At 38.0% G+C, this 22855-nt stretch overlaps 1 protein-coding gene across 1 annotated transcript; it reads left to right on the top strand.

Annotated features, from left to right (window-relative positions):
- Positions 1-10101: 10101 nt before the first annotated feature.
- On the top strand, positions 10102-22507 carry LOC121523281 (zinc transporter 2-like). Its single transcript, XM_041808088.1, has 9 exons — positions 10102-10421; positions 13600-13766; positions 14340-14486; positions 16361-16514; positions 16700-16887; positions 17004-17116; positions 20742-20847; positions 20938-21072; positions 21806-22507. The coding sequence occupies exons 1-9, from the start codon at positions 10348-10350 to the stop codon at positions 21949-21951; spliced, it is 1230 nt and encodes a 409-aa protein (XP_041664022.1). The 5' UTR covers positions 10102-10347; the 3' UTR covers positions 21952-22507.
- The last annotated feature ends 348 nt before the right edge of the window (positions 22508-22855 follow it).

The raw sequence follows: 22855 nt of genomic DNA, 5'->3' as shown, positions 1-22855 counted from the left end.
GGCCATAATACTATAAGGTCGCAGAGAGGAAATATCAGAACACACTTGTTTCTTGCTTTTTCACAGAAAGACCCCCTCCTGATAAAGCTGGTTCATGCCCAATGTGAGACCACAGCCATTTCATTTGAGCGTTTGTTTCTTTCAAATGCAAATCCATCCTTCTGCCGTTCTCCTTCTTCCTTTTTTTAAGAGAGTCTGTCTAATTGTTGGCATTGTAAAATAAGATATTCAGAATTCCAGCAGCTCTGGAGTCCAAGTTTGTCCTAAGGCTCAAGGAATGTCCCAAACAAAAAACCTTCTGGGCCAATCTGCATTTCTTTTCTCTGTTAATTACAGCACCGGGCTGAGACTGGGCTATGAATGAAAGATGCCGATTTCACCGTCTTTGTCAACACTTGGAGGAACAAGAGAAGAAATGTGAACTTTTATTCTTTGAGGGATTTGGAGATGTGGGCATGCTGGGCTATACCTCCTTGTGCCAAATACCAGCTCCGTTGTGTTCCTGCATCTGTCTGTCTGTGCTTCGCTTTATTGTTCCTTTTGCAAACTATCTTGCAAAGAATGTCTAAATCAAGAGGCTTTGACTGGATTACTCATTGCTTGCTATTTTTTTCACCCTTAGAAAACCATTAACTCAAGCCAGCATGGGTGCTTGGACTGGAGCTCGTACACAAGTAACCAAAAAAAAACTCAGTAGCCTATCTAATGGTTAGTACAACACTGATGTAATGGGTTTATAATTGTCAGGGAGTCTATGGATGATTACTATATGGATTAGAGTCAAATTTTCTAAAACATGTGGCTTTATGGAATACTTCCCTCCTTTTCAATGAGACAAACAGTCGTTAAAACAGGACAGATCTTTTGAAAACAGAGGAGGGTAGCTTTATCTATTATATCCAATATTCTAAGATAACTAGATCATTGCTGTCAGAAAGATTGACATTAGTTATTATTAGTTATTATGACGTGGTCATTAATTTTTCAATACTAGTCAACATTTCAGTGATGTTGCTCATTATCTCAACTTAATGGTTATTTGTTTATCTGTTTACCCGTCATATTTGTAAAGGAATGCTATGTCACAATGTTTCAGGACCAGGACCACCTCAACCACAGTGATGAATTCAAAATAAATCCATGCCTGCCTTGTTTACTACACTTGACACAGTTAGATTTTTTCAAACCTTTAATGTAGCTCAAATGTAACTATCAAAGAAAACATAGTTTGTTGGACCATATTTAGACGAATCAACCTGTCTGAAAATGTACCAGTTTGAAGTTTATGGGTTTTTTTCCCCACTGGAGTCCATTTTTTAAATGATTTACTGTATGGTCTAGTTAAGTCTTTAATTTGGTGACAGTTAAAAAAAAAAAAAAAAAAAAAAAAAAAAAAAAAAACTAAATAACTCTTCATATATGATTAGACATTTCAAAATCTCAAGAACTTGAGTTCAAGTCATTTTGCAAGATTCTGTTGAACGCCTATAATGAACACTGAATTACATTTTTGGACATAAACAATTACAACTTGAATATATACAATTTCTTTATGAGGAGGCCAGCTTGTACTTTTAGCATTTTGTTTTATATATACCTTAACATAATACTTCAAAAGTTAGGCAACCATATTATATAATAAAGTCCTTGTTGAAGTACATTTATGATGTATTTGTCCATTAGTAAAGTTGATGGGTAAAAAGAAAATTTTGTAGTCAATGCAACAGTGCAGGTACTAATGTGTATGTCTAATGTGACTGTGGATAAAATGCCCAGTTTGGAGGTTATACTCCTTCTCCTTGTCCGTTTGCCGGCCAAATTAGACAGGATTGCAAGTTACCCATGTTGAATGAGCCAAGTAGCTGTCCCTTTATAATAGTCAGGGATTACAAATTTGATATCGGTGACAGAGTCTTGTCAGGTGTCCTTTTCTCATGGTAACTTCCAGTGTGGAAAAATGAGGCATATTTCCAAGTGCAAAGAAACGGCAGTTCCTCGGGTGTCCACTTGAGGGTTGGGCTGAAAACCCAAGAATCACAATTTGGTCCCTAACTGAAATGCTATTTATTAGGTTTAAAAAACTAATTTGGTCTCACTAGCATGTCTCTTTAAGGGGAAAGATATTTTTGTAATACATATAACTTATGTTTTGATCTGAAATGTAGGAGTTCATACATTTATAACCCCCAGTATCCACAAAGTCTCCCTTTCAACTCAATCTCAGGATTTCAACAGCATGCAGCAGTATCCATCTCTGCCAGGTGCCAGAAGCACCACTTTGCTTCGCTACCCTTGAGATACACACCAAGGCTCTGCTCCACTCTGCTTCAGAAACAGACCCAGTGGGTGAGTGTGTGTAACACTGGTTGGAGAAAAACCATGGCGTGGATGGAATGCTGCAGACATGGAACCTGTGAAAATTATGGGTAAGGTGAGGGACAGGCCCATTGGGCAGAGAGGTTGGCGTGTTGTAGCTGTTCTCCAGGCCTGTTCAGCTCTCCTTCTTTCATTCTTTCTAGTTTGTTTAAAAGTCAATACAAGGATCTAACCCCCGTTGTTCGGGTTCATAACACCTCCTCAGAAGCAGTGGGTGATGTCACTAAGACTATGTCCATATTTAATACAGTCTAAGGCCTTTCTTTGCAGTAAAACAGGTTCTTTATCAAACCATCCAGGAGGCCTCTGCTTTTTCTTCTCTTTGTCTCTCTGTCACTGCTCTCTCTTTTATCTGGCTTGAACTCAGACACGTGTTTTCTTCCCCTCTCTGTGTGTTCAGGACACTCTAGTTACCATGACAAACTGTCTGGGAGAGCCCATTAAATACGAAGTGATATATTAGGGTTGTGACACTGAGCTGTACAGGGGTGCAAACAGAGGAACACATAAACACAGTCACACAACCACACACAGTGTCTTTGACTGGTGAAGATGGTTTAAAAGGGCTCACATTGTAAAAACACAACCTTCATCTGAGGCAAAAAAAAAGGTCGTAACTTGAGCTTCCTGGACAAAAAAATCTCACATTGGCCCACGACTTTGTTTTGCTAGGGTGACAAATGACAAGAGACCACCCACATAACTGCAATAAAATGTCTTTATATCATTATTATGTAATTATTTATGGCTGAGAGATTCAATTCACTAAAACTTGCAAGTGTACTCCTTAAGTTCATGACACGTTGGACCCAGCAGTGATGGAGGAGAGGGAGTATTAACAGTGCTGTCCTTGCAGTCTTGAATGTGCATATTTTTCCATTTTAAGTGTGAAAGAAAGTTTTGTGGGCCTGTTTTTAGTGTCTTGAGCTAGTAGTTACTTTTAAAACATTAGCCAAGCTGAGGTTAACGAACGATACGTATGAGAATATTAGTTAAAAATAATAGATGTTAGCTAACAATTTAAGAATGTAATCAGTAGATAAGCAGTTTTTCAAGTTTTTTAACATAGAAAAAAGTTAATTATAGGTATAAACATTTAAACTTAGAGTCTAAAGATTTCGGCTAACAATATAAATGTTAGCTAATGGTGGGTATTTGTAACCTGGCACCAGGTGGGAAACACATCCATCTGGAAAACCACTCATACACAGCATTTGAGAAAGGGCAGAGCCTTTGAAAAAAGACTTGGAGGGTGATTGGATGAACGTTTGGCTGATAGAACCGCCAGTGAGCTGAGCTACTACCGTCGGAGTAACCTCCATTAATGCGAATTATAGCGACTGTAGACATGTCAGTACACAACTTTTGCTGACTTCTGCTGTTCTTTGTCATCAAGTTCTGATAAAACTGGTGCTGGAGCAGCATCCACGCTAATGTCTAATTATTGCACCGGCCTGTTGTCGCTGCTTGCTTGCGTCACGACTCCGTTGCGCCCAAAAGTGCTGCCCCTCGATGCTGATTGGTCCTGTCACTTTCTAACCGGGCCCAAACGGTTCAGATGGGAGCTTTGCAAGATGAATTCGCCAGTGAGAAACACGGAAATGGGCGTGTCCATCTGCTTTGCAAGGTTAGTGTTTTGTGAGTCTAGAATATAAGCCAACAATTGATAGATAAATGTTACCTCACAATAAATGAATGTTAGCTAACAATATGAAAATGTCAGTTAACAGCAGGTAGATAAACAGACAAACAAATTATTTTTTTAAACTCCAACAGATGACTGCTTACTGAAAAGCAATCAACTCAAGTGTGATGTTACTTCCAGCTTTGACATCCAACTACCAAGGTACACTAAATGCACCATTTGTTAAAAATAAAGGATAATAATTTATAGATAAATGCTGGCTAACAGTGGACGTTAGCTAACAATACACAATGTCTGCTGACAGTAGATAGATAAACAAGTATACATTTTTAAAACTTCAATAGATGTTGCCTAACTGATCCAAGATAAAAAAAAAAATGTTTTACTTGGATAAGTCAGTTAATAATGGATACAAAAATTAAAGCTAACAGTATAAAGATTTCAGCTAACAATAAATGTTAGCTAACAGTAAGTATTTGTCAGTTAAAAATATAGGCTAACAGCTGATAGATAAATGGTAGCTCACAAAAGATAGATGGTAGCTAACAATATGAAAATGTCAGGTTTCAGCTTGCAATATGAATGTTAGCTAGATATTAGCTGGCTAGACATATGGGCTAACAATTGATAAATACTTGTAGCTAAAGGTAAAAGATCTGATCTGATCTGATCTGGTCTTATCTTATCTTTCTCAGCCAAAACAGCTTGACCCTGATGGCTATTCATCATTAAGTCTGGTTCATTAAGTCTGACATCATTAAGTCTTGAGGTTTCTACCTGTTAAAATGCTTATGGTGATGGTAATGGTGATGGTGGATTTCTGTTTGGTCGCTGTAAATTAACGAAGAGTAGGCTACATTATTGACCTGCTCTTTATGTATAATAATATCTGTTATCTGATTTTGCACTATACAAAAACTAATATACTGATTTATTACAGGAAGTCAGGCAGTCTCTGTGGTTTTATTGTAACACATTTTTTTTCCATTATTAACTACATGGTAAATAATTTCTATCATACGTAGCTTGCAAAACTCTCACCTGAGCAAGTTAACTCAGTTGCAAAACAGCTAATTTTAAACACAGGGCCTTTAATTCATAATTTGAGTAATGTTTTCCTATGCAGAAGTTAAGTGTATTTAACAAGGTGCTTGTTGCTTATATCTGTTAAAATGGTTATACAGTAAAATGAACTAAATTACTTCCGAATTATTGTTTGAATCAATGTACAGATAGCTAAAGTGTGCACTGTACAGAAATACGGGCTTTCAGTTAAATTAAGTATAAAACATTTTCAGAGCTCTTTTCTTACCAGCTCTCTCCGCAGCCAGGCCAGAGCACTCTCTATGTCCAGTTTCCTGCCTTCCTCTCCAGCTGTGAACCCTTCAGAATTCCTGCTCCTAGGGTCCCTGCATGCACTCTGCCCTGCTGCTTTACAATCATCAAACGTGGAGGTCTTGCAGGAGAAGTCCCGCAGTCTGGTTAAGACCACTTCCATCATGTTAGGTTCAACTTTGAATCTCTTCTGCGTCTGTGTTGCCCTCAGCTGTAGTGCACAAACAGCCTCGTCTCTTCTGTTTTTGAGATCCTTCGCAGCTCTGTCGACTTATGAGGGTCTCTCTCTCTCTCTTTATTTCTTTTCATCCACACTCTTTTCTCCCTCCTGCCCCCTTTCTTTCTTTTCTAGCTGTCTGTGTCCCAAACATTACACCACAGCTCCTTGGTGAGCCTTCATCACTGGGGTTTGAATGTGACAGAGCACGTCTGACGTAAGTGTATTGTCTGGATGCCTGACCTGGACTTGTTTACCACTTTGGGGCCTTTTTATTAGACACACACACTCTATCTTTCCAACACACACTCATGGATCGTAAGGACGAGGAGGCGGGCTGTTGTCATGGTGATGATAGTTGGGAATCTTCTAAAATTGTTGTACTTTTTTGTCTCTAAAAACAGGAGGGTCACAGCTTATGCATATACAGACTTACAGATGCACAAACATGCACACAAAGCCCTGTAGTGTAAGCACGCCTCCTCTCATGATCTGGTGAGTGGCCCGTTACAGGGTCAGGATCTGTAGAACAGTGTGGACAGCCATGTGTGACTAACCCTTCTCGTGCCATTTTTCCCTCTCTCAGCAGCCCTGGCAACCCCAGCACATCATCTATTCACCCACACAATGTACGGCTTGGGAAACCAAACTTTGGCCAAACTTCTGGTGCCCAAAATAGTCTTGGACACACTGAAAGCTATTTTTAGAGTGAAACTGAATCCGCTTTTAGGCCTTTCTAAAAGAAACATCACAGCAGTCAAAAGGAATAAATTAAGCTGCCTTTAATCCTCATTGTACAATTGTGTCATGCTGTTTTTACTGAATTCAAGGACACTAAAAGTACTGATGTAAGTTGTTGAAGCTTTAATGTCATATGCTGCTCTCTGAGGTAAAGAAGTTGCATATATAGCAACTGAATTTGTCCAGAAAGTAGTTCTTTAGCCTTGAAGACTTAGAGTACCATATATAAAATCAAATGTATATATTACTTCAATATGTAATTTGCAACTTTAAAAAAAGATGTCCCCCATAGATTCCACTTCCCTCAGACCAGAGAGTTGATTCAGTTAGCTAAAAGCAAACAGTTGATAAATTGAAGCTAAGGATAGGTACATGTTGATGTATTTATTTGTCCTGATCCAGGTCTGGGAGGAGATCCCTCAGGAGACCATCCGTTCTCTCATCAGGAGCATGCCCAGAAGTTGTGAGGATTGCATACAGGCATGTGGAGGCCATACACACTAGTGACCCTCATTTTGAGTTGTCTCGGGGGATTCCACAAAAGTTGGATCAGCCTGTGATCTGATTTTCCACATTTATTTCAAGTATGATTCTGAATCCAGTCCTCCATGGGTTAATGATTTTGGTCTCTGTTGATCGTTCTTATGCTATTTTATTCTCAACGTATTCCACTATGTAATGAATAAAGATTTTCAACTGGAATATTTCATTTATAGAGATCTGGGATGTGTTATTTAAAGTGTTCACCTTTATTTTTTTGAGCAGTGTAGTTAGCTAAAAATACTGGGTAAAAAAATAGACAACTTAAAGCTAGTGGTATGTTGTTGTATTTCTTGTTTTTGTTTTTGTTTTTTTTTAGATTTATTTTTGGGCATTTTTGTGCCTTTATTTGGTAGAAGAGGACAGTGGATAGAGTCAGAAATGGGATGAGGGATGAGAGCGGGGGAGAGACATGCGGTAAAGGGCCTCAGGATGGATTCGAACCACTAGTCCACCTGCACCTCATGTTGATGTATTTCTGAAAGTTTTAGCTAACAGAAGATATTAGCTAAAACTAGCAAAATTGATAAACTGTAGCTAAGGGTAGGTACATATTGATGTGTTGATAGAAATTTTAGCTTACAGTAGATATTAAGCTAGCTAAAACCACTTATAAAATGGAGCTCAAAGTAGGTAAAAACAATGTTTTTCCAGAAAATTTTAGCTCACAGTGGATATTAGCTAAAATGCTGGCAAATTATAGATAAACTGCAGCTAAGCGTAGGTCCATGTTGATGTATTTATGAAAATTAGCCAGCGGTAGATAAAATGTAGCTAAAAATACTGAAAAACTGTTGATAAATTGTAGCTATGAGTAGGTACGTGTTGATGTATTTATAGAAATGTTAGCTCAGTAGATATCAGTTTGCTAAAAGTACTTGGTAACAATTAATGGATAAATTATAGCTAAAGTTAGGTTGATGTTGATGTATGAAAATGTTAGCTAACAATAGATATTAGCTAAAAACACTGGAAAACAGTTGAGAAAATGCTGCCAAGAGTAGGTATATGTTGATGTATTTATAAAAATGTTAGGCTACAGTAAATATCAGTTAGCTAAAAATACTTGGTAACAATAAATAGATACATTTTAGCTAAAGGTAGGTAGATGTGTAGTGTTTTTACCCTTAAATAAATATTAGCTAAGAGTATTGTAGCCAAAAGTAGGTAAATGTTGATGTATTTATAGAAATGCTAGCTAACAGTGGAAAATCACTAAAAATACTGGATAGAAATTACTAGATAAATTACAGCTAAAGGTAGGTAGTTGTTGACTTTATTTAAATAAATGTTAGCTAAAATTAGATATATGTCAACTTTTTAAATAAAAACATTTTAACCAAAAGTTTAAAGAATGTAGCCTATGTATTTGTGGAGGTATAGCTACTAATATGCAACTAGAAACTTTGCTATGGCCTGTTATTTGTAAGGTCTCATAAATACACTTCATAGAGTGCATGATATTTTATTACTCATTTTATTCATCGTTAGGGCTCTCTGAAATGTTGCCCTGTGACAATTCACCACCGCGTCTCTACATACAGCAATCCATTGAAGGGCAAGGAGTCTCATTTCCCCTACTTGTTAATAGTGAGAGAGGGAGGGATTCACTGAAATAAATGTATCAAAAGGCATTTGTGCACCACAGTTTTTCAACAGGCAAAGTTTTCATGCCCAATTGGCATCTTTATTACAAGCAATTAAAGTTTTACTATTTGCTTTTATATATTAAAATAATACTTTATCTAGACTTTCCAGGCAAATGTGGCTTACTGTAAGGGTAATGACATGTTTCTGACTAAAATTTAGAACAAGGTTTCCTTCCAACCTATTAGATGCATTACCCCTGTTTCAAAAAACTTGAGCCATTTTGTAAAATGTGAATTAAAGCTAGAGATAACAGAAGGGGCGTAGAAACAAACAGCTAAAGAAACAAGACAGGACTGTAGGTGTTAAATCTAGATAAAATCCTGAGTTTAACACAAAAACTTACAGAAACGTTTTTTTAATCTCTAAAAAACGGGCCAATTACACGTCAAATATGAATAGTAATAATACTAATAATGATATCAACATGAGAAGCCCTTAACATCACTACTTTTTTTCCTGAAAACACATAGAAACGGTATCCCATCAGTTCATTTATTTGATGACCGATATCTGTAAAGCTGGACTGCAACACTTTGCATATATGGCTCATTGATGCCACCTTGTGGTCCTATCTGGGACTAAACGTAAAGGTAACCTGTATATAAAGAGACATTGGGGAAAAACGATGCTGGTATATGCATGTTGTACGAAAAAAAACCTCCACCAGATTTCTACACGTTTAGAACATTTTAAAGCACCTTCACATGTAGGCTAATGTTGTGCAATGCAGTCTTGGTAGTCTTGGTGGTTCTTCCTTATTGTCCTCCTCACTAAAATTGCACTCAGGTTATAACTGACAAAGCTTTATGGCAGAGTGGCTTGCCTCTCCTCAGTCGCAAAACACAAAAGCCTGCCTGCGTTTTTGCAAAGGGTCTTAATATTCATGTCAATGTGATGAATTCAGTTTTTTTATTTGTGATAGAACTGAAAAAAAAATCTAAAACACTGTTATCACTTTGTCATGATGTAGTGCTGAGTGTAGATTTACTGAAGCATCAGGCTGCAACATAACATAATTGAAAAAAGTAAAGTGGGTCTGGGTCTTATTAATTCCTGCAGGCACTATAAGATTAACATAAAGCCCACTTTGGAGTTGGCTACTAACATCAACACAGGTGTCAACCTTTATCAACAGTAGACAGGTTGGAACAGCTGTAGGCTACTTTTGATTTACTCAAAGTTGTATTTAAAAGGTTGAGGGAACCTTGACCATGTGATAAAAACACAAAGGTAGGCCCACAGAGCGCACGGCACCTGGTTTCGTAATCACGGCATCGAGGCTGATCTGATGGGGTGGGCGGGACCAGAGAGAATTTGGTCGTTTCGATGATACAACAAAAAAATCCTACCATTTTCTTCAATGGGGAGTTGATTTTTTTAAGGCTTTTTGGTAGGTATTTCTTTTTTTTTTTTTTAGGATGACGTTGACTATTGTAATGGTCTTCCCCCTTTCAATGCCTGTCAGCTGAGACTGATGTCTCCGTTTTAAATGACCCCAGGCCGTCACTTTCCACCCCACTCACCCCACTTCACAGGCCTTGTTGCAGGCGGTGATAAATTTGCACACGGTGCAAACAGTGATAGTCACAAGGCTGCATCACATTTTCACTATTTGCACCCTGGATGGATTAAGTAGGATGTGTGAGGACTGCTAAACTCGTCTTTATCAAAAGGAGAAAACAAAGCCTAGAAGATTTCACAGCTGAAAATAGGAGTTGGAAGTTAATGGCCAAAGCTACAGCCTTCAAAGTTGTAAAAAGTTAAATTGGACTTTTAAAACAGTTTTTGGGCATCTTTTCGATTTAAACTTTGGTCATCTTTGTTGCTCTTCAAGACTTCAGTGATGTTCATGAATAAGGATCCAGAGAAAATCCCCCTGATGACAGACTTGAAGAACACGTACGCTATTGTTGAAAGGTAAGCTGGTGTCCTTTTATTTTTAATTATAAAGGCTTCAGTGATCGAATCTTAAACCAGTAATGATTAGGAGACAGATCAGTGTGCACTTCATTATTTTGACAATGTAATAATTATTAGTTTTTGTGAAAAAATGTGATCATTTATTCTAAATTATGCAAGGAAGTATTAGTTGAAATCGTCCTACATGACGTGTGCAGTAGTGCATCCCTTAGTCAAGCATTCATTGTTGTGCTTTAGGCTGTCTTTGCCCACGTTTCCCTGTTTGTGGTCTGCTGGTTTTCCACACGGGGCTGGTCTGGGGTCTGCAGGATTAGCTGTGTGCAAACATGATGTGGACTCAGTTTTTTCCTTCAGTGGTTGCACAGTTGTTCATCTTCCGCTCATCCCTGGTGAAGATGTCACGAGGAAATGTGCACAAGGTGACCCCCCCTCAAAAAAAGTGGCTTTTTGAAATACGTCCTAAAATAAATGAAGATACAATCTAGAGCGCTTTATGTGATAAAATTAAATAACAAATCGACAAAATATCCAGAGGTAATAATTGATATAATCTACAAAAGAAGAAAATGATGTCAAAAAACATTTAATCTTCACCCAAGTAGGCACCCTAACGTCCGTAATAACGGTAGACTTAAGTTGGTGACACTGGAGGATATCCACGCTTCAGGGTTTTCCATACCTTGTAAAAAGTTTCACTCTTTACCTCAACTAACTGAATTATTTTTCTAGGGGCCATAATGCCCAGAGAGCCACATTCAAATTGAAAAATATGCGTTTGATATAGTGATCTTTTGAAATTCTTTATTCCATTATTAATCTTTTTCCTTGTAGGGCAAGGCTCAATCACTGACTATATGTTAATAATGATTTAACTGTCCTTATATTTTATTTCGTCATTAAATAATAGCCTACTATCCTTATATGCTTTTAAAACCAAGCGGAAAGCATTGGAGTCTGCCTCAATAATGTGCACTTGTTTTTCATAATCTGTGATTCTTCATTATGTTTTAATGTTGTTTTAATTTTGTTTGTATGTTGTAACTATGTTGAACTTTGCTGCCACTTGGCCAGGACTCCCTTGAAAAAGAGGTTTTGAATCTCAATGGGATTCTCCTGATTGAATAAAGGTTGAATAAAATAAAATAAAATAAAATAAAATAATACATATTTTTAGAAATATATACTGCAGGGGAAAATGCCATACATGTAGGCGTAATTGTCCTCTACTGAATCTCTTATCTAATTCTGCAGGTTCGTCTGCAGTTTTTCACATTTTGTCCTCCTGGTTCCTCTTCAGCCAATATTCACTTCATTTTGGCTGCCTCTTGCTGGTAGTGGATCAAATATTAGTCATTGGACACATGATTTGCGATCGGCTGACTTAGCTTTTTTAAGCATTTAAACTTCTACTAATTCTTCTAATTTTCTAAAGCTCCTTATGCTGACTTAATAATGTTTAATTATACACTAAAATTACCTAGGACTTTCTGCATTTACTTGTTTAACCCTGCATGATACTGATCTGGGATCAGAATAATTGTCAGGGTTAACGCATTACAGTAGGGATGCAAAACACTGGATTTTTACTAATATCCAATATGCTGATATATTTGCAAATCAGTTTTAACCGAAACTAGATTTAAATATACTTTAGACCTAAGACCTCGGTCCAGAAAAACACAATTCAAAGTTTGAGGATAAACAAATGAACAAATTTCAGTCCTTCAAAAACACTTTCAAAGTGTAAGAAATGATGGTGATTAAAGACCTTGTAAAGTGAAATCCAAAGTTTTTGTCTTAACACTCTAGAAATGTTGGAATCTGGTTGTTTTAAACGTGTGAAAACTCTGAGATCTACATGAGACTGAATTCTGGATTTAGGCCATTTCATCTCTTTCCTGGCTTGGTTTCATGTGGGCGGGGCCAATATATGGACTCACAATGTCATGAGCCCACAGTAGAGAATGACCCCGCCCCTCTAACACTACAATGTTGTGGATGGAAGCAGCCACCTGGAGCAGGGACTTCTGATTCATTTTGTGCAAAGGAATTCAGTCTTGTACTCTTGTACCGTTCTATAATGTTCATGTTTCATTGCAAAGTTATAATTATGCATGTTTTGTTTACTGTTTCATGTTTTTAGGGGAAAATATTTTTCCAAGTATGACACCATGAGTGAGGGGGTTAATGCTGCAGACTACGCATGTCCTGAGTGGGCGTGGTTTCAACTCATTCAACAGACACGCCCACACTATCCTGGAGCAGATTTTACTGCCTCATTGTTCATGATTTCAAGCTTAATTTTATAAACTTGGAGATGCTTTATGAGACTGAAATTTGACCTGGGGGTTCATAACACAGTGATCTATCATACAACAAACATAAATTCAGATTTATTTTTACTTTACAGGGTCTTTAAAGAAAAAGGCTTCAGCTGACACAGATCTGTGTGTTGAGCCTCCACCAACTAAACTTACTTGTTTATATGGATAATATTTTCTGATCTAAATAGATTTTTAATATTTTAAAATATTTTTAGATTTTTATTAAAATACAGATTGTACTGGCAGAAATATTCATATTTGCCTATATGATAATTCACTTTTTAAGCAAATATCTTCCAATACCGATATCTTGCGGATAATATTGTGCATCCCTACAATAAAGACAGCCATAGTGTTATTGTGGAATAAATAATCAACTAGTTTGATGAACGTTGAATGATGATGATCATTTATGGAGAAGATAGCCAAATCTTTATTCCAGCCTTTTATGTTAGAATTTACAATGTTTATTGAAAACTGTAAAAAAAAAAAAAAAAAAAAAAATCAGAAGGTTAAATGTTTACACATGGATGATCTCAAGTCAACACCACTGAAGCAGTTGTCCTCTTTAAAGGCTAAACTTTTATGAAATTACATTTTATTTTAGCTGACAGGTTAAACTGATGAGGCAGATAAGTGAAAGTGCCAGCATCAAGAATGTGGGTCTAAGTGTAGATGAGGCCATGCTGTACACAGATTGTCAACCCCTTGTGGATATTTGTGATTTTTTTCAAAAAGGGTATTAAAAGGAGTGTGAATTCAACTGATTTGGAAAATTGCAAAGATGTATCTCAATTTCATAAAGTTGTCACTGTATTTTGCATTCATTCTGATTTTATTGTTCATCCAAGTGTGGTGTATCAAGAGCCATCAAAGATGAATGGCACTGGGGGAATCAAGCACTGTCATGACAACAGCCATGCGGAGGCAGACCGTGAAGGAGAGAAGAAACATGCCAGGATGAGGCTGTATCTGGTCTCTGTGATCTGCCTGATCTTCATGATCGGTGAAATCCTTGGTGAGTCATTCTGCCAACCTCAAATTCTTTAATACCTACCCCATTCTTCACCTTCTGCCTGTCTCTCTGATACCTTTAGAGTAATTTCCCTTATTAGAGCACTTTACCTGAATATATCTGATCTTTGATAAAGCTTGAACACCAGGAAATTATCATATAAACACCTAAAATAAACCTTTTTGTTGTCTGATAGCAGTGTAGCTAGCAAATAGCTGGATGCTAACAATTGCATTACCACATACATATTGTGCTATAAAATATAATAATGTTGTTCAAACTCATATTGGCCCTTTTTTCCTTCCGATACTTTTTAGTAACTATTCAGATTTATAAGATTAAAGCGACTAATTAAAACACCATACTAGCTTCATACCATAAAAGTAGTGTCAAATAAAAGTAGCGACTATTACAATATGCAACAGTGTGGCACTTTATGTTGCTTATCTTAAGCTTAAGCTCTTTTTTCTATTTACTTACTCATTAAGTCATTTGTTTTTGCTTTAACTGCTGCTTTTTACTCCCTGGTCAATGTTTTTAAGATCCTAGTGTTTGATATCACCTGTCTTTCTGCAGGGGGGTATTTTGCAGACAGTCTTGCAGTGATGACAGATGCTGCCCACCTGCTGGTTGACTTCACCAGCTTCATCATCAGCCTGATATCTCTCTGGCTCTCCTCCAGACCTGCCACACACAAGCTCAGCTACGGCTGGCATCGTGCAGGTATGGTTTTTACAACATTAATTTATCAGTACTTTCTGTCAGAGGTTTGATTCTTACTTAATAAAATGTTTTTAAAATGTATGTACTTGTTTTATATACTATTTAGATGGTTTAGTTAAAAGTATAGATGGACGCAGGATTTTCAACTTGATGTTAAGTCAAATATTTTGGGCAAATTGGTAAAAAACAGATTGTCATGTGTGGTTGGCGCTGAATCAGATGGAAAACTGTTCTTTTACAAAATAACATAGAGGGATTGACCGATTATTTGCCAGGCAGATTATCTAGGCTGATATTTAACATTTGACCCATAATCTGTATCGACATTTCATTTTGCCAGTTGCCAATTCTTTCGTGACTTTAGCCCTGCTGTGAGTTGTTTTCCCTTCTTGCTGCTTTCAGTGACCGTATCCTTTCATTGCCTGTTTCCCACTGTCAGTTTTGTTGCCCTGTGCTGTTTTCAGTGTCAATAGACGGATGATCCCTGCTGTTATTGTTTGCTGTAATCCAGAAGTACAGATGTTATTATTGAGTAATCTTTAGCAGCTTTTCTGCTTTATTGCTTTTTTTAAGTAGAACTTAACAGTCACAGAGGGTCAGAAATACAACTTCTCACATCTCACAAGCACTTTAGCCTTTAGTCTCTTTACTACTTTACTGTTACGTAAATACAATAAGAAATCTCACTGGTAAATTTAGCAAGTTTAATTTATTAAAAGTTTTTTTAATCATATGTCTACGTCCCATTGAGTGTTATTAATATAACATTTGAATAACCTAAACTTATAATCAGTATCAGCCCTGAAAAATTGATTCCTGTCGACCCCTAGTGGCTTATCAGGATATGAATTTAGGACCGTTTATATAACCTGGAACAAGTTAAGTTATTCAGTGCCTATTAAAAATTATAAATTGGCCACTCTCTCTTAAAGCTTTGACTGAGGAAGAACCCAGGTAACAGTTGTTGCATACAGAGTCCCTCCCATCTCAACTGCTGAAGCTTGTAACTCCTTCAGAGTAGTTATAGGTGTCTTGGTGGCCTCTCTCACTAGTCTCCTTCTTGTACAGCCACTCAGTTTATGAGGATGGCTGGTCTAGGCAGATTTACACATGTGCCATATTCCATTTCTTGATGATGGATCAAACTAAACTCACAGGGATATTCAGAACCTTGGACTTTTTTTGGATCCATCCCTGACTTATACTTTACAATAATGTTTTTATCTGAGTTGCTTGGAGTGTTGTTTTTTGTTCATGGTGTAATGGTAGCCAGGAATGCTGCTTAACCAGTGACTGGACCTTCCAAAGGGGTCTTTATACTGCAATTACTTAAGACACATTCACTGCACTCAGGTGATCCCCATTTCCCCAATTTTTGAGACCACTAGTACAATTTGGCTAGACCTTGGATGAAATAGGTCAGTCACTTTAAATATTTTGAATATTTATCCAGTCACTTATTTTTCATCACATGTTTTTGTTTAATTGGCATAACTTTGTAGAAACCTATTTTAACCTGTTTTTTTGTCACACAGCCAAATTACATTGACCATCATTGACTTATCAAATCAATTAAAGGGTAAATCATCCAAGGGGGTGAATACTTTCTATAGGCACATTATACATAATTGGTAATTATCATTAGAGCTTACCAAATATTTGACAGATTTGTAAACCTTAAGATAGAGTTTACAGGGTTTAATTCTTGTTTCTTAACCAACTTAACTGTGCTCTGATTTTTTTTGCTTTTCCTTTTCTTAATTGTAATGTAAAAAATTAGGTTTCTAGTACAGCTGTTACTCATTTGACCACGTTTCTTGTTGTAAAACTCCAGATTGTTTCCCCTCACTGTCTTCACCTCTTCACCCACACAGAGATCTTGGGTGCTCTGCTGTCAATTTTCACCATCTGGTTGGTAACTGGGGTGCTGGTTTATCTGGCTGTGGATCGCATCATTAACGATGACTACACCATTGAGGGCACAATTATGCTCATGACCTCTGGTTGTGGTGTGTTGGCTAATATTGTGTAAGTTTAACACACACAGTTGTCACACATTGCACCTTTTTAACATTTTTGCAAAGGCTCTCAGTGAGGAGGGCAATACTTAATCCAGTTTCATGCAGTAACTTTGGTTGTGGTGTCATAAATCCCTGTATATCTGAGCTGATTAGGTTCATGCTCTGGAAATGCTTTATTCTTATTCTCAAAAGCATGGCCCTCACACTTCACCAGTCTGGCCACGGCCACAGTCACGGGGGTCTTAGCTCACACAGTCACAGTCACGGCTCACATGGGCATGGCCACAGTCACAAGAAAGAAAAAGGACAGAAGCAGATCACAAACCAAGCCAACTCAACAGATGACAAAGAAGATCTGGAGCACAACGGAGTTGTTCATGGTGGGTTACAAGTCTTCTTAACTTTTGTTCTTAATAATTAAATAGTTTAGAAACAGTATGTTTTTAATGATTTATATCCAACAGTATTTATTTATTAATTTATTTGTACATTTCAGGAGGGCGGACTCAGCAGGCCAATGCCAGTGTACGTGCAGCTTTTGTCCATGTTGTGGGAGATCTACTCCAGAGCATCAGTGTGCTTGTTAGTGCCATCATTATCTACTTCAAGGTAAGAAGTCTTTCTGTATGCACACTTTGTTGGAAGTCTTCCTGGTTGGCCCGCCACCTTTTTTTTATTTTTATTATTTTAATATTTATTTCTGGGCCTTTTCATGCCTGTATTAGATAGAGGAAGAACACTAACCTTGCAAAGCAGATGGATACGCCTATTTCCTTGTTTCTCACTGGCAAATCCAAATTGCAAAGCTCCCATCTGAACCGTTTGGGCCCGGTTAGAAAATGACAGAACCAATCAGCAACAAGGGGCAGTACTTTCAGGCACCGCAGAGTCGTGACGTAAACAAGCAGCAGCAAGAGGCTGGTGCAGTTATGGAGGAAGAGATTAGCGTGGATGCTGCTAAAGCGCCAGTTTTATCAGGACTTGATGACATTTCTTCGTTAAAAGAAGAACAAGGAACAGCAGTGAGTTGTTTTCTTTTCAAAAATGACAAAAGTCGAGTACTTACATGCCTATAGTCGCCATGTTTCGTGTTATTCCTCAGTAGCGGCGCATGCGCAGCTTGATAGCAGCTACGTTACATGTTTTGTTGCTCTGATTGGCCTGTAGAGATGTGACAGACAGAACGTTCACCCAATCATACTCTGAGTTTTTTTCAAAGCCTCTACCTTTTCTCAAACATTTCCTATTGAAGCTATCCCAGATGGATGTATGAAACAAATGCATCTGGCGTGTCAGGTTAGAAGGACAGTGATTAGACTCGGAAACAGGGAAGAGAGTGGGGAGAGACATGAGGTAAAGGGCCACAGGCCGGATTCGAACTCGGGCCACCTGCATACATGGGTAGCGCCTTAAACCACTTGACAATCTGCGCTCCTAACCTTTTTTTAAGAATACTTGGACCATAAACATTAAAACAGTCTCACTTGTCATTATTAGGAAAAATCACAAGGAACCATCCTTCTTCAACCTTGACTACCAGTGTAGCCCAAAGTTATGCTTTCTCAGGCAGCTACCTTATGAGTTGGATAAATCCTGGGTTTGCTGTCTCTGATCCATCTGTCTAAAGCTGCCATCAGTACCAAAATGCTTTCTCCCCTTTGAGCAGTTTTAGGGTATCTAGTAACTGCTCAGATAGATCAGATGGTAGTCACTTCCCTTATCTCTATTGGTGTTCCACTTTCATTTTCAGCATTCACTATGGTTTCATTGATAATATAATTTTAGTCCTTTAAAAGGTCACAATGCTTTCCAAGAGCGTGGGATCTCAAAGGGTTATCTCTTCTTGGTCCAAAAATTTCCCCTCATTGTTGTGCCAGCAAGATAACTCTACAACAATGCAGCCAACTTATCAACCCACACTGCCACAATGGCATTGACATGTTGGAAAGCTGCAAAAGCATCCTTGAAAGTGCTGGGTCTTTGTCTGCTTTGTATCGAGGACAACTGCCCTGAGCCATTTGGACAAGATATTCCACCAAGTATACACCTCAATCATATCTTAGATGAGAGTGTTTATACTTGGCTATCACGGTTCTTTCTTTCACGGTTATTTCCCCTTCTGCCTCAGCTGGTTTAGTGGTTGTACATCTGTCTCCTCTGTTGACTCTTTTTTCTTCTTTGCTGTAACTGCAGTTCAATCAGAAGAGTTAATATGAGTTTAACAACAGTTTATTTTACACATTTTAATGAAAGAGGAATATGCACAGTCTTTGGTGATTAGACTCCATCATGATGACTTCATGTAGTTGAAGGGGTCACGAGGCAAATGGCAGGATAGGATACCCACCAATCTAGACACTGGTGGTGGTGTTGAGGAGGGATGCAGGATCAGATGAGTCATAGATTTCTGAGAAGCTGCACCAGGAAACCAATGAGGGGGCTTTGAGGAGGAGACTGGGGTTTGCAGGATGAGATGAGCAGAAGACCTTTGAGGATGTGGACTAGATACTGATAAACTGAATGAAGGTGGCTTGGGTGGAGGAGGGTTGCAGTGTCCACACTTAAACGACAGGCTGACTGTGAAAAGAGTATGACAGATGATTGGTCAAAGCAGGTTGTGGCAGAATCTATTTAGCTTAGTTCTCAAGAGAGTGAACGCTTAGAATCAGCTGATCACCAGAAAGGGAAGAGCTAAAGAACGGAAGAATAGAGAGATGTGAAAGAGTGGTGAATTTTGAATTAGTAGAAACAGTCTTCCTGCTTGAACTTCTGCTGAGCTCCATTTTAATCAACTGATGCTCAATATAATGTGCTTAGTTTCAGCTGTCATAGTGTCTCACAAACAAGCATTAAATGTGATTGCGTAGACATTCACTTGACAGAAGAATCAACCAGGCCTAAGGCTACCCCTAGTGTCAGACATTCCCAAATGGACAATTTAGTGGTCCTAAACTTCATCGACATTAGTACAAGCATGCTTCTTTAATCTCAGCTAATCTGCAGCTTGAGGACTGACCTTCCACCCTTTTCCTTGTGTTGCTTTTTCCTACCCACATTACTGCTAGAGGAGCTAGCTTGTTGTGGCTGTTTGGAAGAGAAAGTTTCTTTCCTCAGTTCCTATGTAAGCCCTCTGTTCAATGTTAGAATGTGTTGTGTACTGTGTCCATCAGTAGTGCATAAAGGGATATCCTTGCAAAAAGCTTAATTTGGTTGCACACCTGCTCGCATATTTGTCTGGGCCCACAGTTGTGATTTATGATGAAATAAATGCATGTGTGTCGGATCAGTAGCAATTGTGTTGGTCTTGATGCCACTTTTCACTGAGGAGACGAGTCGGATCGTAACAGAGACAAAGAAAGCGAATTGTAGCAAGAATACTCACAATGCTGGGAGGAATAGAGGAATATTCACCCTCTGGCATGACTTTCAGTCATCCAGTGAGATAATGGGTGCTTCCGCCATGACAGTCCACATGTAGCGAAGCCAATGCTTTGCCTCACTGTGTCTCCACCCTACCGGGGGAGGAAGTAATCGGCGAATTAGATTTTGGGAGTGATCCGGATCACTGTCTGTATCCAGGAATGTTTTTCAAGGATTCTTCATTATTGGGAGATAGGGCTAATGGCGGAGGTCTGCACTCTCTGAATGCTTTTCTAGTGTCTGCATGTTTTTGCCACTTTCAACCAGTTTGTTCAATTTTCTGCCTATTGTTGCCTCTTTTGACCCACTTTCGCCACTTTTGAATTCTATTTCACCACCTTTTAGCCCTTTTTCTACCACTTTGAACCCATTTTTGCCACTTTCTGCCTATTTTCCCCTTTTTTTAACTCATATTTACCTCTGATTTCATCAAATTTTCTGACCATTTTTCCCACTTTACCAATTTTATTTGGGAAAAGGGGTTTACGATTTAAAGACCACTATATACAATGCAATAAACACAATAAAAAAAAATGTGTTGCTTTGACAAGAGTGGTTATTATTCCGGTAAAAAAATAGTTATTACAGCTTAACTTTACAATGGACCATGATTTTGCTGACCTCCATGGACCCCCCTGTTTGGCTGGGCCCCAAAAAACTCCCTTCTTTATCATGTAACTCCTTAGTTGTGGGACATTATTACTAACATGATTACTTTAGGGTACGTTAGCATCACCCTTGTATGCTTTTGCAAAGGTTGAAATAAATCATTACAGATTCATTCACTTATTCATGTGTTAATTGTTTCTTTCAGCCAGAATACAAGATGGCCGACCCCATCTGCACATTCCTGTTCTCCATCTTTGTCTTATGCACAACCTTCACCATCATGAGGGATATTCTTGTAGTCCTGATGGAAGGTAAGGCTCTCTGCCTTGTTCTTTTTGGCACCTTGTGAATTCTCAGTGTCTTACATTCATTCTTCACCTTCTGTTTTTTCTTTGACTTAGGTACTCCAGCTGGTGTGAAGTACAGTGAGGTGAGGAGTCATCTGCTATCAGTAAAGGGAGTGACAGCTGTCCACAGTCTTCACATCTGGGCCCTCACCATGAACCAGGCTGTACTGTCTGCACATGTGGCTATAGGTGAGAATGCAGAACATAACTGTTAAAAGTAGGAGCTGTTTGCGTGATATAACCATACTTAACTGTGTTTAAAGTCTGAGATTTGGCTTTTATTCATAGAATTATACAATATAATGTGATAAAAAGTGTTGTAACACAACAGTGTGTAATACGTATCATTTATTTGTTACCATAGGTAAGTTTCCCTTGGACTTTCATATTGCACACATTAAAATGTCTTGATAGTACAGAGATAATTAAAATCTAAACATATACTATAGTAAGACTAAGTCTTGAGTTTGCTAAATGTTAGACTAAATAGATAAGGAACATCTACAAAGACAGTGGACCATCTAGTTAAGATTGTAAACGAACACCACATTTCATCAAAAGAGCATCATACCAACAGTCAAACATGGTGGTGGTAGTGTAATGGTCTGGGGCTGCTTTGCTGCTTCAGGACCTTGATGACTTGCCATAATTGACGGAGCCATGAATTCTGCTCTCTACCAAAAAATCCTTAAGGAAAATGTCCAGCCATCAGTTAGTCACCTCAGGCTCAGTGTACCTGGGTTATACGGCAGGGCAAGGATCCGAAACGTTGGCAAGTCCACCTCTGAATGGCTTAAAAGAATAAGATGAAGATAATGTTTCCTTAATATTTCCTTTAGAGTTTGCATTGCTCTGAGTATTCAGTGGCACAATGTTACTAACATTTTTATATTGTTTCTTTGTCTTCCTTTCGCCTCCACAGATGAGTCAGCTGACGCTCAGACTGTCCAAAGAGAAATAACACAGACTTGTTTCTCCTCCTACAACTTCCACTCTGTTACAATTCAAATGGAAAGACAATCTGACCAGAAGCCTGATTGTAAACTATGTGAGAACCCCAAGATGTAGCGTTAAAATGTGGCCAAGGGATAGCTGTCACAACATTTGGTCATTCTGCACTGCTCCTAGGACCCTCAAGTCTTACATTTAACTCTGACATAAATGCCAAAGTCTCATGATCAGGTTAAAGTGCCTTTGTGTTGACACTCAAAGAAATGTGCATGAATGAAAGGTAAAATGAGTTTAGCCCCCCCCCCCATTTCAAAGTTTCATTTGCGTTGTTTGATATTCATTGTTTATTCTTTTAATGTTCATTCATAATATAATAGTATTGTAATGCACCGTAGAGAGTTGATGTTTGTCTTTTCTGAATCTATAAATGTTACATGATTGTGATGAGTGACTTTGAAGTTGAATGTCTACTTCCCTTAATGTTCATCATAACTACAGTTGACCTTGCAAACTTTAGGGAAGCACTCAGGCCATGGCTAACGTACTGTTTGTTTCAGTATTTGCTTACTGAGCCAACCTTTGAAATATTTTTCAGCCATAGGCATTAAACATGGTCTTGTATGTAAATATATACAACAATAAATATTTGTGTGCATGGCCCACTAACCAGCAACCTCAGAAGTATTCTTTGTTTGGAGCATCAAAATGTTTTTTTAATATGTGGTAAAAATGGCTTTCGTTATCTTTGTATAGTTGTAATGCACAAGCTGAAATGAACTACTCAATAAAGTGTTTTTTCACATAATGTGTCTTCAATCCCTTTCCACTGACACTGTCTTGACCCTGAAGTTTTGATTTCACCAGAGGTGGAAAAAGTACAAGAATATTGTACTCAAGTAAAGGTCTAATAACTCTAGTTGTAATTAACTTAAGTATAAGAAAAGAACTGGCCTATAAATATACCCAATAAAAGTAAAGAAGTATTTAAAGTTTACTTTGAATATTGAGTAGCTACTGAGAA

The sequence above is a fragment of the Cheilinus undulatus genome, linkage group 16 (assembly GCF_018320785.1).
Source record: "Cheilinus undulatus linkage group 16, ASM1832078v1, whole genome shotgun sequence".
Taxonomy (NCBI): Eukaryota; Metazoa; Chordata; class Actinopteri; order Labriformes; family Labridae; genus Cheilinus; species Cheilinus undulatus.
This window is presented reverse-complemented; position numbering and strand designations above follow the sequence as displayed.